At 35.7% G+C, this 18,426-nt stretch overlaps 1 protein-coding gene across 1 annotated transcript; it reads right to left on the bottom strand.

The window, feature by feature from the left end:
- Positions 1-118: 118 nt before the first annotated feature.
- LOC129432002 (caspase-3-like) lies at positions 119-10,868 on the bottom strand. The gene is made up of 7 exons (XM_055190132.2): positions 10,465-10,868; positions 5,566-5,889; positions 5,287-5,318; positions 5,075-5,180; positions 3,951-4,467; positions 3,710-3,863; positions 119-2,231 (listed from the first exon to the last, which is right to left on the bottom strand). Exons 1-7 carry the CDS (start codon positions 10,469-10,471, stop codon positions 2,211-2,213), a joined length of 1,161 nt encoding a protein of 386 aa, XP_055046107.2. The 5' UTR covers positions 10,472-10,868; the 3' UTR covers positions 119-2,210.
- Positions 10,869-18,426: the final 7,558 nt, after the last annotated feature.

Raw genomic sequence — 18,426 nt, 5'->3', positions numbered from 1 at the left:
AAAGGCGGGTTATCGCCACCAACTGGCCTGGAGTGTCTATTATTCAAGCTCTCAACGAAAGAATGTACGGGTGTGAGGCGTACCTTGAAAACAGGGCTTTAAGTGTAAAATACCGAACTTATACATTACTAATAACATTTTTACCTTTTCCCAGATATGATAAAGCTTGTATCACAGCAATAATTAAATCAATGAAATTGCCAAAGACACGGAGTTTCTGTCCTTTATGATAGATATGTGAACTTAATTCATTTGAATTCAAAATAAAAAGCGAAGCTGTAAGACAAAGGTACCACATGATCTAAGAGTCATTATAAAACCCTTTACCCATGACATTTGTATACAATATACAAGTTTATTTGTATAGCACATTTAAAAACAATTAGAAATTGACCAAAGTGCTTTACAATGGTAAAGGACGAGAAACAAAATAGATAAAACAATTTAACATAAAAAATATGAAATAAAAATAACAGTGAGAATCAAATTAAATTAAAGGCCAATGAGAAAAAAGTAAGTTTTCAGGGCAGATTTAAAAATAGAAAGAGTTTGGGCAGTTTTTATGTAGCCCGGGAGACATTCCCTGTTTTTGAGTCTAGTTCTAGGTACAAACAATAAATCAGAATGTCCAGATCTAAGAGCTCTAGACTGAGACGGCAGGTGCAGAAGTTCTGATAGGTTCTATGGTGCCTGATTCCGCAAAGACTTAAAAACAAATAGCAAAACTTTAAAATCAATCCTGTACTTGACAGGTAACTAATGAAGCGAAAGTAGAACCGTGAGCCGGGCGGCAGCATTTTGAACTAGCTGTAGTCGTGAAATGCAAGACTGAGAGGCACCAATGTACAAAGAGTTGCAATAATCAAGAAGGGACGATATAAATGCATGCAGTTTCAAGATTCTTATCAGACAAAAAGGGTTTAACTTTTGCTATAAGGCGCAGTTGATAAAAACAACAAGACTTAACCACAGCACCTATCTGCTTATCAAGCTTAAGGCTTTTATCAAGCAATAAAACAACTGGCTTTACGAGGTAACAGAGTGTCAAGTTCAACATCAGGAGAGCTGTGATCATTTGGACCAAACAAAATAATTTCAGACTTGCTCTCATTACGACATAAGAAATTACTAGCAAGCCAAAGTTTCAGTTCATCTAAACACTCTAATATAGACTTAAAGGCAAGTTTGTCGTCATGCTTTATAGGCAAATAGATTTGTGTGTCATCAGCATATAAATGAAAAGATAATCCATAGAATAGAACCCAAAGGTAACATATAGAGATTGAACAGTACCGGGCCAAGAATAGATCCCTGAGGGACACCAGAACTTAACTTTTTAACAGAAGAAGAATGGTGCCCAAGGCAGACTCCTATTTGATAAATAAGAGCGAAACCACTGGAGTACATACCCCGAAAACCCACACATGCTTCAATACGTGTTAATAAAATGTTATGATCAACCAGGTCAAATGCTGAGATGAGGTCTAGCAAGACCAAAGCTACAGACTGCCCAGTGTCAGTGGAGAGCAAAATGTCATTCATAACTCTTAAGAGAGCCGATTCTGTGCTGTGGTGAGCTTTAAAACCAGATTGAAATTTCTCATGTATATTGTTATCATTTAAAAAAGGCAAAAGTTTTTTAAGGCGAAAAGTTTTTTGAAATGAAAGGTAAATTAGAAATTGGACAAAAATTACTAAAAATTGTAGGATTCAAATTAGATTTTTTCAGAAGAGGTAAAACAGAGCCACGTTTAAGGCAGTCAGGTACGGAAAGACATTTGTTAATGACAGTCAACAAATCCGGGCCAATAGTCGTAAAAACTTGCTTAAGAAAAATAGTGGGGATCACATCCTGAGGACAACTAGTAGGTTTTTAGTAACAGTATGCTAATAGGGCTGTCGCCAAAACAGATGGGGGGCATTTCGTTTTCATGAGGGCACACTTTTTTAAATGTAAGGAACAGGCATTCACCTAAACATTAAAAACTGTATTTGAAGTAGACCAAGTTACATATTACAACAGAACTCTAAAACACAATGCTGTCAAGCCTACAACTACAACAAAACAAAACACTTTTGCCTATACAGTGTGTACACATGAGTCTTCTTTTCCACCAACAACACAATAATAACAACAGACACAAATGTGAAGTTATTCTTTGTTTTGGGTGAAGACTTCTTTAAGTGAAGGTAACAGATGGAGGTGCGTATCATTCTTGAGTAGACTGACCCTGCAATGGTAATTTTTCATGTGTGAGATTAAAGAATGTGGGGAGAAATATTTGTATTTCTATAGATTGAATTGAAAAATATTTTCACAACACAAAACCCTTACTGTGGGTTCGCACCAACCGCGGAAGAGGCGGCAAAAACGCACTATTCGCGCGTAGTTGGCCGCTTGAATATTTGAGTTCACTCGCGTCATTCTCGCGTGAAAGCCGCGGGTGAAATTCTAGTCATTCGAGAACTTCACGCGGAAATCCGCGTCAAGGGAGGGGCTTCTGCGACTCCCCGGAGACTACACCACTCCGCTCGCTTCCTGTAATCACGTCACTACTACAGCAAGCTCCTGATTGGTTAACGCGGCGCGGAATTCCGCCAAAGTTCAGATTTTTGAACTCGCGCGTTTCCCGCGGCAACGCTCAATTCGTGCGGAACGCCCCGCGCCGCAGGATGGCTACTCGCGTGTTTGCATGGACTTACCATGTAAATCATCCGCGCTTGCCGCCTCTTCCGCGGTTGGTGTGAATGCAGAGTAAGGATAACAAAATCATACCAAGGCTGTTGCCCCCTATGGAAGGTATTTTTGGTATTTTTTTAATTAATTAAAATAAAAAATGTAATTGCAAAATATGTCCCAAATTTGAATATTGAATGCTAAAATAAAAATTAATACATTAAATTACATTTTTTTTTCATTTTCAACTTGATGAAGCATCATTCTGGCCAAATTGAAAAATAAAATAAAATTGATTATTTGACATTTCATTTTCCATTTTATCTTGAGGCAAGACAGCCAATATTAAAATAAAAAGCCAAACTTGAAAAGGAATCTGTAAAAAAACATTTTTAAAAGGCTTTTTATTCATGCCCAAGCAATAATAGGGACAAAATTAAAATGTAAAGTTTAGTTTTAATTTTATGTTCAGTTTTTTTGGTTTTCATTTTCGTGTTCATTTTTTATTTTCAACTTGTATGCAAATTCAATGTTAATCAGTGGGTGGGGCTTACTTAAAAAAAGGGGATTGGCTGAAGCAGTGTTGCCAACTCAGCGACTGTGTTGCCAACTTAGCGGCCTTATTGCTACATCTAGAGACTTTTAGACCCACTTAGCCAAACTTAGCGACTGTTTGGATCTTAGCTTCACATCTGTCCAGATAGGCTACTGTGTCGATTGTACTGGCCCACGAGTCCTGGGTGTAGTTGTCCCGGTGAAATGTGCGTCTACCCTCTGTGCATGGATCTGGGCAGCGAGCAACATTTAGACTGTACGAGCTGACGCGTGCGAGATTCACGTACATTGTTTACATTTCAAAGGAGGAACAAACAAATTTAATTTAATGTTTTAATTTTAATTTAGCATTTAATTTTCAAATTTGGGACATATTTTGCGATTTAATTTTTTTTTATTTAATTAATTAATTTAAAAAAGACCAAAAATAGCTTCCATATTGCCTTGAATAATAAAAAAATAAATAATGAGTCTAACCTCAGGAACTCTGAAAATAAGAGTTTTCCTCAAAGTGAAATGGGGCTCCGGAACCATCTTGGCATCAATTCTCTTCTTATTAATCTTAATGGTGCCCTCTCTGCTGCTTACATCATTATTGACAGTAGTGAGGATCTTTAAGATGTCCTGGCCCCTATAAAAAAGACAAAACAACAGCTTTTTAAAAGATGAACAGGTTAGCCTCCCTTCCCAACGTAACTTATATAATTTGTGCGCCTACCGTTTGCTTCCATCCTTTAAATGCCTGCAAAGGGACTCTATGAACCATGAGCCATACACTTTATTTCTCAGTGAAAAATATCCCTCCACAGTAGACATGACAATCAGAAAATCTGAATCACTGGCAATGTATTCATCCGGTACATTATCGAATTCCTGGTCTGGTTCACCACCCATATCATCTGCTTCACCACCCATATCATCTGCTTCAACCTGAACTTTCCTCTGCATCTCCTTACCTCTGCATGCCTGAATGAAGAACACTTTTGGCTTGCCAATAAGTGAGGAACAGTTGACTCCATTAAATGGTGATGTGATGTCCTTCAGAGGACAAGTTTTCTCATCTATACCAATGATACCACATTGGTTTCCATGACTTGACACACAGCAGACAAAGCAGTCTCCATGACGGTCATCCTTACTGTATTGTGTCATAAGTGTTTTCATTTCATCTGCACTCAGATTTTGGTGTGTCTTCACCGTAAAGCCCAAAAATTTAAACGCATCCTGCAGAGAGTCTGAAAATGACAGAGGAGTTTCATTTTTACAACACTGGATTCTTTCCCAGCATTTTTTACAATGACCTGCCATAGTGTTTGAATTTGCACTTAAAATGTAACAAATGTTCAAAATATGCTTCAATATCCATACATGCTTATTAATAAATAATAAATGCATTTAAAATTGAAATTATATTTAAAAAAAGCTTAAAATGAATTGATACAAATGACCCCATTCCAATAAATGTGCATAAAAATATGAATATAAAGGATCATATAAAAATGTTTTTGAAATACTGATATGTTTTGTAGGTATTAAAGGCGGAGTCCACGATGTTTGAAAAACGGTTTGGAAAAGGAGACGGGCCGACTACCAAAACACACTTATAGCCAATCAAATCAAATCAAATGCCGGGTTGCGTATGTGTGGGGCGGGTCTATCAACAGAAGGTCCAGATTCTATTGGGGTAGGGGCGTGTTTGTTTAGGTGATTTCAAATATCAACATTGGCTTTCAAACATCATGGACTCCGCCTTTAAGTAAATAAATACTGCTAAATAAATACATGTAAATGACCATTAAAACTCTAATGTTAGCCTATTATGGTTTACTCTAGACTACCTACCAACATCACATTCGGATCCAACACGGTCCTTTTTAGGGGTTTTGAAGTTCTTATTGTTAATAATAACACAAAGTCCACGTGGAGTACTGTCCATTTTGTACTCACCCTTTTAGAAAAAAACAGCAAATATACTTTCAAATTATAAGCTGTTAAATGTTTGTAGTAAATGTGTAAGAATTAAAAGTGTAAACATGATAAGGTCTTTCATTAACCTGCTCAGCTTCCCTAGAAGATTTTCGTTCACCTGAAAAAAAGGTTAATAAAAATATTAAATAATCCACTCCACCATTTCACTTAGTCTTAGATCTTTATTATTATTATGCGTTAGTTATCGAAGATCATACTGTTTGAGAATTACAGAGAAATCTATTAACAGTTCTTAGGCATAGTTCTTAAAAATACAGCTGTTTTCATAACAAAACAATTTCATTTAAAAACAATTGCTGTCATTTGTAAATGTTGTTAATAATCATCTTTTTTAGTCTTCTGACCTGACGTCACATTCCGGCCACTAGAGGTCGCTTCTCCACTATTCAGAGCTTCCAAAAGGCTGCTAATGTTCAGGTTGTCGTAAAGAGCTTTGTCGCGGGTTTCCAAAAGGCGTAACATCTTTTCACTCGCGATCTTTCCCTTCACTTTCACACTGTCAATCAGGCCGCGAGCATGATCAGATCGGGGTTTGGTCGGTAGCAGTATTTCTTCAGTCTCGCTACTGCTCAATACTTTACAACCAACAAGATCATCCACCAAATCCTTGATGACTGCCTCGGTCATACACTGCACCAATTCAACTCGAAGGTTTTTCAATGTTTGATCTAGAATATTGAATAAAGTTAAATAATTATTGTCATCAATATAATATAATGTGATGTAATATAATGTTACTACTGAAAAATTATATTAGGATGTTTCAGTAGTTTTTACAAAGAAACGTTACAAAAAAACAATTACCGGTGTGTATCTTGAGACAAAACTGTTTCTCTAATAGGCCTATATGTTAAGATATATCAAAGCCCTGTCTGGAAAACCGCCTCATAACATAAGAACACAAAATAAAACTTAGAACTTAATTTATTGCAATATAGTTGTCAGGATCCTGTCTAGGAGAGGTGGTAGGAACCAAGGATTTACTTTGTTAATTTACTTGAGTAAAATAAATGTACTTTTAAAGGAAAACACCACAGTTTTTCAATATTTTACTATGTTCTAACCTCAACTTAGACAAATTAATGCATACCTATCTTTTTTCAATGCGTACACTTAAAGGAATAGTCTACTCATTTTCAATATTAAAATATATTATTACCTTAACTAAGAATTGTTGATACATCCCTCTATCATCTGTGTGCGTGCACGTAAGTGCTGGAGTGCGCTGCGACGCTTCGATGGCATTTAGCTTAACCCCATTCATTCAATTGTACCATTTAGAGATAAAGTTAGAAGTGACCAAACACATCAACGTTTTTCCTATTTAAGACGAGTAGTTATACGAGCAAGTTTGGTGGTACAAAATAAAACGTAGCGTTTTTCTAAGCGGATTTAAAAGAGTAACTATATTTTATGGCGTAATAGCACTTTTGTGAGTACTTCGACTCGGCGCAGCAACACCCTCCCTCTCCCATTATGAGAGTGAGAAGGGGAGCGGACTTTTCAGGTGAATTTTACCGGAACAGATAATGGTTCTTCTTCTTCACAAAACATTTCAAACTTAGAAGGTATTTATGTCGAAGTTCAGTCTGTCTACTTTTTTGAGGGGTTTTGGCGCCGTTTTCTGTATTTTAAAATAATTAAAAAAGATTTGAACAATGTTTTCAATGTTTTTATAAGTGCATGCATGTAACAGTCGGGGTTTGTTTGAACTGTGATGAGGTGTTCACGGGGGAAACATCTGTAGGCCCTCGGTGGTCAAAAAAAAAAAAACAGAGTAATACAAACCGTAAAATCTGCCAAAAAAACAATTTTCACAATAATAAAATCATGGCTAATTATAAGGAACTATACAAAATGATACCTGTTTGGAAGACAGGGATGCGCACCTAACAGAGCGCAGACAAACATGCTCATAAACAGGAAGTAATAAATGGAATTATGTGTGCATATTTGAATACTGTAGGAATATTTCCATTAAATATATTGTTTGTCATATAAAGTGTTGAGAGATCATAATGTTTTTTCCACTGTTATATTGTTTATTTTGACCTGTTAGTGTGGTTTTAAGCGTGTTTGACCTCAAGGGTTTATTTCAGTAATATTGCTGTTTTATAATAATACAATTTACATCAATCCTGCTTCCTTCTCTGTTTATTCATTTAATGATGCTGTTATGTTAAGTCAATATCAAGTCATATGCGGAATAATGTGTGCATCTTTGAATAACTGTAAGAATACAGTTCCTTTGAAAATAATTTTGTAAACGTTTTAGAAATAATAATGTTGTGAAAATATTAATGGCCATATGAGACGTTTATTGCCGTTGAATACTCTCGTCTATAATGTGGAAATTATATATACGTAGGAAATATAATGTGGTATACTTTAAAGTTACACTGCTCATTTTTATTTATGATACGTGGCGAAAAAAAAACTTTTGCAAATTTGCTGATTTGATCCATTAATTTCCTGACCACCAGGCTATTTTAAACATCATTAATCCACACTTACTAGTCTATCAAATAATATCTAAAGTATATTGTTTTGTGAAAAAAAAGATGATTTGTTATATTGTTTTTGCGCTTTTGTCAATCACACGATATTTTTTATAGTCAAAAGCAGCGGTCAGCAGCTGCAGCGCGCAAACGGATTGTGAAAGCACAAAGCGGCTGCTTGACAAATCTAACCGCATACATACTGCAATAAACACATCAAAGGCCAACAGACTAACGTTATACCATTTGATGAGGGGTCGCTCACTGATCCCTGTATTTTTGTAAATCCTATGGACCTGCCGAACGGGTTAAGCACTTTTTTTTCATATACTGTGTTGAGCAAAAAGGCTGCAGAGTTTGACCAGCGGGAATCGGACGCACATCAGGCTGCCAGATTGTGTTGCTAACTCGCAATGTATAACTACTATCAGACCGGCGTTCGCAGCCTCAAAACACTGCCAGTCCACCGGGAAAAGTCCCGACTATCCCGATTGCCACGCTACTTGAATGCGAAGGCACGAAAGGCAGCCACAGGACCGTGCGAGGTGAACTGGCGTCTGATAATGCAGACAATTCGGTGAGAGGATCAAACAACGCTGTAGTTCTGTCACCAGACACGTAATAATCTCCATAAATACTAATATTTCTCTGTTTATGCTTCGGTCAGCGAATAACACTCTCAATCAGCCCTGCTGCCGCCATGTTTCCCACGTGAGAGGCCAGGCAATGGAAGTTGTTACTGGCCCCGCCTTGACGCAGTGATTCACAGGGCGGGGGCGTGGTCAACTCGGAATGCATTTTCAATTGAATTTTGCTACATCCGTTGCGCGCTATGTAAATGAAAATGCAATCCCAGGTTTCCCACCCGTGGATGTGGATGCGTTTGGGGAAAATTTCATTTGGGCGATCATTTTGCTGCAGTTTTTGCTTGACTATGTAAAGCACATCTTATCAAACCAGCTAATACATTTCCAATTTAATTTTGCTATATCCATTGCACGCTGTGTAAATGAAAATGCAATCCCAAGTTTCCCATCCGTAAATGTAAATGCATTTAGGGAAATTTACATTTAAATGATAATTTTGCTACAGTTTTTGCTTGACAATGTGAATCACATTATATCAGTTCGGGTAATACATTTCCATTTTAATTTTGCAACTTCTAAAGCATTAAAATATGTATTTAAAACAGGGCTGTAGAAAATGGAAAATGTAAATTAAAGTATTACATTTTCATTTCTATTTTGCACCAAGGATTGCACATACATGCATGGAAAATGTAAACTTAAATACAGAAATGCATTGTCATTTTACATATTGCATTGTCATATTGCATATTACATTCTAAATTGAATTTTGCTACCCATATGCTTCCATAGAAGGAAGTGACTTGTAAGGACTAGTCCTGCCAAGGAAGTATCCTTGACATTGAGAAACGGCTATTGGCTGCATCCAAAAGCTCTCAAATGCTGCCTTGCTGTGCAGTCTGTCCTATTTTCTGCTTTAGTCTTGCGAATGCCGTGTTTACCTGAGGCACAAAAAGTAGGCTATGCATGATTCTGCTCGCGCGAATTCTTGTTGCCCCCTTCCGTGTCGGGAGAAAATATCCTGCACATCTGTCCCAGCATGTTGTAAAAGCAAAGCCCTCCTTCTTTGTTTTGTAGCATCGCTTTTTAGTCAGGATCAAACCCTTTCCATCGGCAAAGAGTTCAAAAGCATTTAGCCATCTTGTCCACCGTGGGACCAACGTGGCTGGATCGCTTTTAGACTCGAACTTGGGGACGGTACCATCCATCCCTTTCCATCGGCAAAGAGTTCAAAAGCATTTAGCCATCTTGTCCACCGTGGGACCAACGTGGCTGGATCGCTTTTAGACTCGAACTTGGGGACGGTACCATCCAAATTAAAGTATTACATTTTCATTTCTATTTTGCACCAAGGATTGCACATACATGCATGGAAAATGTAAACTTAAATACAGAAATGCATTGTCATTTTACATATTGCATTGTCATATTGCATATTACATTCTAAATTGAATTTTGCTACCCATATGCTTCCATAGAAGGAAGTGACTTGTAAGGACTAGTCCTGCCAAGGAAGTATCCTTGACATTGAGAAACGGCTATTGGCTGCATCCAAAAGCTCTCAAATGCTGCCTTGCTGTGCAGTCTGTCCTATTTTCTGCTTTAGTCTTGCGAATGCCGTGTTTACCTGAGGCACAAAAAGTAGGCTATGCATGATTCTGCTCGCGCGAATTCTTGTTGCCCCCTTCCGTGTCGGGAGAAAATATCCTGCACATCTGTCCCAGCATGTTGTAAAAGCAAAGCCCTCCTTCTTTGTTTTGTAGCATCGCTTTTTAGTCAGGATCAAACCCTTTCCATCGGCAAAGAGTTCAAAAGCATTTAGCCATCTTGTCCACCGTGGGACCAACGTGGCTGGATCGCTTTTAGACTCGAACTTGGGGACGGTACCATCCATCTTTTACGCACGCAGTCTATCTCCGTTAAACTTTTCAAAAAAAAAAAAAACGTGTGACGCGAATTTAACTCACTTTCAGATTTAACTAACGAGTTAGTCCTTATATTAACATCGTCGTCGCCAATGTTATAACATTTCTTAAATTATCTAGTTTCGGATTAAACCACGCGGACACCAGATTGAATTTAACTTCCGTCTTTACTTTTTACATATCCATTTCAAATAACTTTTACTACTCGCACACACAGACATACAAACGCTTACCTGCCATTCTTCTGATGCAAACCAAATTCAATTTTTATGCTTTAAAGAAGAGCTGTTGTGTAGTCTCGCCTATCCAGTCCTTCCCAAATCAACAGTGTGGAATTGACAGTAATACTTCAGGTATGAAGGCTACTGTAGGTGGGTCTTAAGTTCCTGCTGCTGCTATGACAATATTAGCTACTTTGTTTATAAAAAGTACATTAAAGCTGAAATCCAACTTGAATGGTAACATTAACAACACTGTATAACATACAATCACTAGAGTATTATCAAATCCTTTTTTGTGAAAAAAAAAATATGGAAGACACAATGTAATTTTCTGTTAAAAATATTTTAAGTTCAAGTTGGCATTATAAACAATGAATTTAAGGACATGCACAGAAAATTTGGGAATGTTGGACAAAAAAATTACAACAGGAATATAAAAGCTTGATATAGTAAACTGTTTTTGCAGTATTGTAGCATGTCTGAACTCGCCATTAAAATAGCTAATGGCTGCAGGTCCCAGAGTGAAATCCCCTTTGAACTTTATTTCATAGACTTTTGCGTGAGTTTTCTCTTAAGCTTGAGCTGATGATGACAAAACCACCCAAATTTTATTTTAAGACCGCATATGCATCTGTGCAAAAGGAATCACTGATGATATAAACCCACAATAATGCTTAACCATCTTATATAATTTAAACAGCTGGTAATTTAAGTATTTCCACTCATGTTTCCTTCCACAGGTCAAAAACAATTTGGTAAATTGGAGATACCAAATTGACCCTCTCCTAACCTGTGTATGGATTAACTTGTGTAGATCAATTTATATGGATTAACTAGTTCTCACCATGAATACAGCTAGGGCTGGGCGATTAATCGAAAAATAACCGAAACCGAAATTCAGAACCTCTAACCGACATTATTTTATCATGTCGGTTATTTCGGTTTTGAATCCTGTTAATACTTTTCCTTTAAAAACAAACTGCTGCGTGTGATGTTGCGTAACTCCGCCCCGTCCTGTCAGTGGCACAGCGAAACATGGAGGAGAACTCAAACACTGTTTAACTACGGAGCCCGTAAGGGGACACTTTGGTGAATATTTTTAGACCACACTATTGCGTTCCCACGCAATACTTTTGCGTTCCCACGCAATACTTTTGCGTTCCCACGCAATACTTTTTGCGTTCCCTCGCAATACTTTTTGCGTTCCCTCGCAATACTTTTGCGTTCCCTCGCAATACTTTTTGCGTTCCCTCGCAAAACTTTTGCGTTCCCCCGAGAAACCTTTTGCGTTCGCTCGCAAAAAGAGAATACTGTTTTCGCGAGAAAGCACCGCGCTTCACAGCGTCACATGAGGCAGTTCATTAGGCATTGGCATCATTGATGCCCACTGTTTGAAGATATGATATATAACTACTGTTATTAAAGAATTATACAGTATTTCTTTGTATTTAAGTCCAAGTTCAAATGAACAGCGGCATGCAAGACTAGTCTTGCATATTTAATTCACTCCAAAATGGTCTAGTATTGTCACTTAACTTATGCTGCTTGACTTCTCAGCATAAAGATCATTATTAAATTAATATAAAATATTATTTCAAATTTAGAAATAGGCTACCCCATGCCATCTAATAAAGAAGTGGGTACTCCGTGCGTGCCGTGTACCCAGCACTACACCATATGGCATCATTGATGTCCGCTGTTAGTAGATATATAACTACTGTTATTAAATAATTATATTGTATTTCTTTGTATTTAAGTCCAAGTTCAAAATAAAACTCTATAAACCTCTCCATTCTGAAATGGTTTATTCATTCACAATGGAGCGGTTTATAGAGTTTTATTTTGAACTTGGACATAAATACAAAAAATACAATATAATTATTTAATAACAAAGTTATATATCTACTAACAGCGGACATCAAGGATGCCATATGGCCCGGCGTTGCATTGCCCCCTCAGATCTGGTTTGTGCATTTTTGTATTCATGGTTAAAATGTTCAACCTTTTGATTTAAATAATAATTTAACCCTATCCCCATATGGGATTTAAAATGTTCAGTGACATTACTGTCAGATTCAAACGTCTTTCGCGCTGAGCCAGACGGACGAGCTCAGCGCTATCATATAGCAACACTATGCACTGTTTTCAACCTCATAATGTTTATTTTAGATATCAGACATTTAAATACACATAAGCACCTGTAAAACAATAGCCTACATTTAGTTTGTAAAATACACACTGATGTCTGTGGAAGCAGCAATACAAATCTATTCAAATAAGAATTTGCAAATAATAAATAAATATTATTTTCAAATAATAATAATTTGCCGACGTATCAGACAAACACAGTGGAAGTATAAAGTTTACTTTATGGTTTTAAAGGTTATAATGATACATGTTTGAAAGACGGGGATGCGCACCCCCCCCGCGAAAAACAAGCGTGCCCAAATCTGTACTTCCATAAAGTGCACCTTTTACACAAATATAACAAACCCAAATACACTTAAATGTGAACCAAATACAACATCCTCGGCGCACCGAACGCACACCAAATGCAACTAATTTCAAACATATTAAGTTGAAATAAAATGTAATAAGGTGCCTATAGGCCCGGCTGCAGGATGAAATGACTGAGGGGGCATTTGAAATTGTTGGGGGCTTAATTTATACCATCAATGAATAATACACATTGAGATCTCGCTTTGGAACGACATATTTTTTATATGAAGCGCTCCATAAAACACTCCATATGCAACTGCACAGGTAACCAGAAACTCACTAGCAAAATTTAAACAGCGTAATAATCCATATTGTAGACGAGAGTATTCACGGCAATGGCAATATCCTCACAACATTATTATTGATCAAAACTTTATTTTGTTTTTATTTATATTAAAAAAAAAATTCAAAGGAACTGTATTCTTACAGTTATTCAAAGATGCACACATTATTTTGCGATTTGAATAATAGACGAGAGTATTCATATAACGGCAATGAACGTCTCATATGGCAATAAATATCTACATATAACTTAACACAACAGCCTGATGAAATTAATAAACGGATAAGGAAGCTTGACATGTAAATTGTATTATTATTACCTTAAACACAGCAATATTACTGAAATAAACTCGTAAATGCGCAAAACACGTTAACAAGTCTAAGCAATAAAAGTGGAAAAGACATTATTATCTCTTAAAACTTTATATGACAAAAATTATATTTAAAGGAAATGTATTCTTACAATTATTTAAAGATGCACAAATAATTCCATATATTATTTCCTGTTTAAGAGCACGTTCGTCGGCCTCGCTCTGTTATGTAATAGCTGCTTGACAGCCCTTGTGAAAAATTAGCGTGCTTAAGTGTATTGAAAGCGTACTTTTGTGTGCTTAAAACAATAAGAGTATACTTTTTGAGAAGTGCACTTGCTGATAATATAATATAATTAAAATTAAAGACCACTTAATGTACTTAAATGGAATACACTTTAATGACACTATTTATTAACACACTTAAGTGCACTTTTCTTAAGTTTAACTTAAAGAAAGTACACTATCATGACAATATTTCTAAACACATTTAATAAATGATAATTAGACTGAAGTGACCTACCAAAGGATTTGTTAATTTAAAGTTCATGCAGTTCTTTTTTGTTGTCTGTTAAAATGTTAAAAAACAATAACTTTGAGTTTGTTTGTTTTTTCTAAGGGATGCAATTATTCAATATTGATACTTGTTTGATTCTAATTTTACAATATTAAACTAAGAGTTTTTTTTATTTTTTTTTATTTTTTGTATTTGTTTGGACATATACAACTCATTATTCATTTATTAAATGTACTTTTGCAAAACAAAAAATTCGATTCATAATTATTTGACTACCAAACTGGGCCGGGTTTCCCAAAAGCATCGTAAGGCTAAGTAGATCGTAAAAACGATCGTACGAATCATCTTAGAATTACGGGCTGTTTCCCAAAAGCTTCGTAACTTAAGTTGCACTTGAAAATCATCGTAGATCTACGAGTGCTCTGGAGTAATCGTTCACTAATAAGTGCATCGTAAGACAACAGAGTTACAATGTCACCTACAGGACAACCAGCAAATTGCACTCCTGCAATGACGATAATGTAATGTTTTAAATGTTTATTTATTTATTGGGTTCTTCTTTGTTTATTTAATATTAAATATATAATATAATATATTTAAAATTCAAATGAGAAATCAAATTTAAATGACTAAACATAAATTAATAAAGAAGGAAAACGTATTTTGTATAAAGTTGGTATACCAAATTGATAAATGGTTCATACCGATTGCTGCTATAATTCATCTAAACATTGTTTTGAAGGGAAATTGCATCTAATTAAAGAAACCAAATAAATATTTACGGTACAATGCAATAATCCATAATAATAAATAAACATAGATAATAAACAGCAAATAATATTAATAATCTAAAACGCAGAAGGCATTTCGCAGTGGGACGAGTCCTAACTAAATACGGAAAAGAATATTTAATAAATTATTAAAACATTTAAAAAGTCATTGAACAATAATGAAAATATATTATTAAAAATATTAGTGCACATCGGCTAAAGATCATTAGCCTAAACAAACTTCTGCTACGAATTCGAGTCATTCTATTGGTGACATTTCAGCACTTGACAAATGGATAGCGACTCGTAAGTAGCACTTAAAACCCAGCTGCGAGCGATCGTTTCACGTGCATCTTTGGGAAACGCACGTAAATGAACAACGAATGTTTGTTAAGTAGCTCGTAGAAAGCGCTCTTAAGTGCTAAGTTCAATCGTTATCGGGAAACCCAGCCCTGTTTTATTGTCAGTGTAAGCATTGTGGTTTTTGTTTGTTTGTAATGCATTAAACTGAAATGAATACGTATTTAATTAACTAGATTTGTTTTTCAGTATTTTGAGAAGTACATACAAGTAGTTAAAGTACATACTGTAGAAAGATGCATTGAAATCGCTTTACTGCACTGAAATCACAGTTCAACTGATTGAATTTAATTTTATATTTTTGAATTTATTTGGCAAATTTGTATTTGAAACATTACATTTTATTAATAATTAAATGTACTGTTATATACTTTAACTTATTTTTAATTTCACATTAATTGCTTGACAGCAGATTGAATAGTGCACTTTAACTATATTTTAAAAACACTAGAAGCAATTATGAAAGTAAATATAAAGTTGTATTAAAGACCCACATAAGTTGTTGCAAAAAAGCACTCTTAATGGGCAACTTATTGGTTTTATTTTCAACTTAATATGTGATACATTTGAAATTAATTACACTTAATTTGTATTCATTTTGCTGAAAACATCGGATTTAATCCACACTTAAGTTTATTGTTAACCGACATTAAAGTGTATTTTAAGTCACATTAATTTCATGTCATTATATTGTGTAGTGCACTTTAAGTAGCCTATATTGTAAAAACACTAGAAGCAATTATGAAAGTAGATATAAAGTTGTAATAAAGTAACAATTAAGTTAACTCTTAATGGCAACTTATTACAGTTTATTTCAACTTAATATATGATATATTTGAAATTAATTACATTTAATGTGCATTCAGTGCGCCGAAAAGATTGCATTTAATTCACACTTAACTGTATTAAAGTATATTATATTTATGTAATAAGTACACTTTATAAAATTACATTTAAGCACGCTTATTTTTCGCAAGGGAGAAGCGCATCCCCGTCTTTTCATTATAGCCTTTATAACAATAAAGTAAACTTTATACTTCCACTGTCTGATACGTCGGCAAATTGTTATTATTATTTGAAAATAATATTTATTTATTATTTGCAAATTACTATCTTATTTGAATAGATTTGTATTGCTGCTTCCACAGACATCAGTGTGTATTTTACAAACTAAATGTAGGCTATTGTTTTACCAGTTCTTATGTGTATTTAAATGTCTGAAATCTAAAATAAACATTATGAGCTTGAAAACACTGCATGTTGCTATATGACAGCGCTGAGCTCGTCCGTCTGGCTCAGCGCGAAAGACGTTTGAATCTGACAGTAATGTCACTGAACATTTTAAATCCCATATGGGGATAGGGTTAAATTATTATTTAAATCAAAAGGTTGAACATTTTAACCATGAATACAAAAATGAAACAGAGGGGGTACAAATCAGATCCGAGGGGCAATGCAACGCCGGGCCATATGGCATCATTGATGTACGCTGTTAGATATATAACTTTGTTATTAAATAATTATATTGTATTTTTTGTATTTATGTCCAAGTTCAAAATAAAACTCTATAAACCGCTCCATTGTAAATGTATATAAACCATTTCACAATGGAGAGGTTTATAGAGTTTTATTTTGAACTTGGACTTAAGTACAAAGAAATACAATATAATTATTTAATAACAGTAGTTATATATCTATTAACAGCGGACATCAATGATGCCATATGGTGTAGTGCTGGGTACACGGCACACACGGAGTACCCACTTCTTTATTAGATGGCATGGGGTAGCCTATTTCTAAATTTGAAATATTTAATATGAATTTAATAATGATCTTTATGCTGAGAAGTCAAGCAGCATAAGTTAAGTGACAATACTAGACCATTTTGGAGTGAACTAGGTGTGCGGGACTAGTCTTACATGCCACTGTTCATTTGAACTTGGACTTAAATACAAAGAAATACTGTATAATTCTTTAATAACAGTAGTTATATCATATCTTCAAACAGTGGGCATCAATGATGCCATTGCCTAATGAACTGCCTCAGGTGACGCTGTGAAGCGCTGTGCTTTCTCGAGAAAACAGTATTCTCTTTTTGCAAGCGAACGCAAAAGGTTTCTCGGGGTAACGCAAAAGTTTTGCGAGGGAACGCAAAAAGTATTGCGAGGGAACGCAAAAGTATTGCGAGGGAACGCAAAAAGTATTGCGAGGGAACGCAAAAGTCTTGCGTGGGAACGCAAAAGTATTGCGTGGGAACGCAAAAGTATTGCGTGGGAACGCAAAAGTATTGCGTGGGAACGCAATAGTGTGGTCTAAAAAAATACACCAAAGTGACCCCTTACGGGCTCCGTATTTAACTGAGCAGCAGGATCATCTAGTGCCCAAAAGAAGCACAGTACTTTTTTTTAAGAAGTACTCGCGAATGTGCAGGCACCTGTGACAAAAATACGGAATGCGCGATCGGGTTTTTACCGCACACGCGCTCAGTTTAATCTACCGATGGGTCTCTAAGCAGCCCGGGTAATGTCATCACATCTCACTCACTCAAAACCGCGAAAAGACGCGCCCGCGTGAGTTTAATTAGACACTTCAGAGATGACGGAGAGAGAGAACGGGAGAACTTCTAGTCTACATTAACACCAAAAGCATAACAGATGAGAATAAATGTCTTAGACATCAGTGCCCAGTTAAGAAAAAATGGATCGAATACAAGAAACGTGTAAAGGATACAGTCCAAGTATGTATTTTGCCCTACTCATCTCATTACAATATGCTATCTGGATACAACTTATTATGTATGTATCTGATGTCTATAATTAGTCATGGGGCTGGGGGTTGTATGATTCTTTGGTTCATAACTTCCCATTCTGAAAGTTTCATCAATTGTACATAATGACATGCAACATCTGCATAGAGTTAAGTCTATTTAATATTTTTCAGTAATGCAGTTATTTTGGGAAAAATGTGAATAATTGCATTGCAGGCTGATTTAAGGTGTGCCCTAAACTGTCCAACCTTGTCAGTGAACTATGAGGCAAAAAAATAATCGTTTATTAATCGTAACCGATGTCAAATGTTAGATTAACCGAGGTTTTGATTTTAGGTCAAATCGCCCAGCCCTAAATACAGCCATAGATGCTGGAATGGCATGAAGAATAAAGAAAGTAAGAAAGAAAGTTGGGAATGAACCAGCTGTTATTATTTGCACTGACAAGAGGCAGGATTGCTTTTTTAT

The sequence above is a fragment of the Misgurnus anguillicaudatus genome, chromosome 1 (assembly GCF_027580225.2).
Source record: "Misgurnus anguillicaudatus chromosome 1, ASM2758022v2, whole genome shotgun sequence".
Lineage (NCBI taxonomy): Eukaryota > Metazoa > Chordata > Actinopteri > Cypriniformes > Cobitidae > Misgurnus > Misgurnus anguillicaudatus.
The sequence above is the reverse complement of the archived record's forward strand: the minus strand, read 5'-3'. Positions and strand labels throughout refer to the sequence as shown.

Bases quoted from the DNA above. Each gene is read 5' to 3' on its own strand.
- LOC129432002 (XM_055190132.2), bottom strand. The intron at 5,319-5,565 runs GTCAGAAGACTA...CCTTTTTTTCAG, and splicing joins TGGCCGGAATGTGACGTCAG to GTGAACGAAAATCTTCTAGG. The intron at 3,864-3,950 runs GTAGGCGCACAA...TCTTTTTTATAG, and splicing joins TTAAAGGATGGAAGCAAACG to GGGCCAGGACATCTTAAAGA.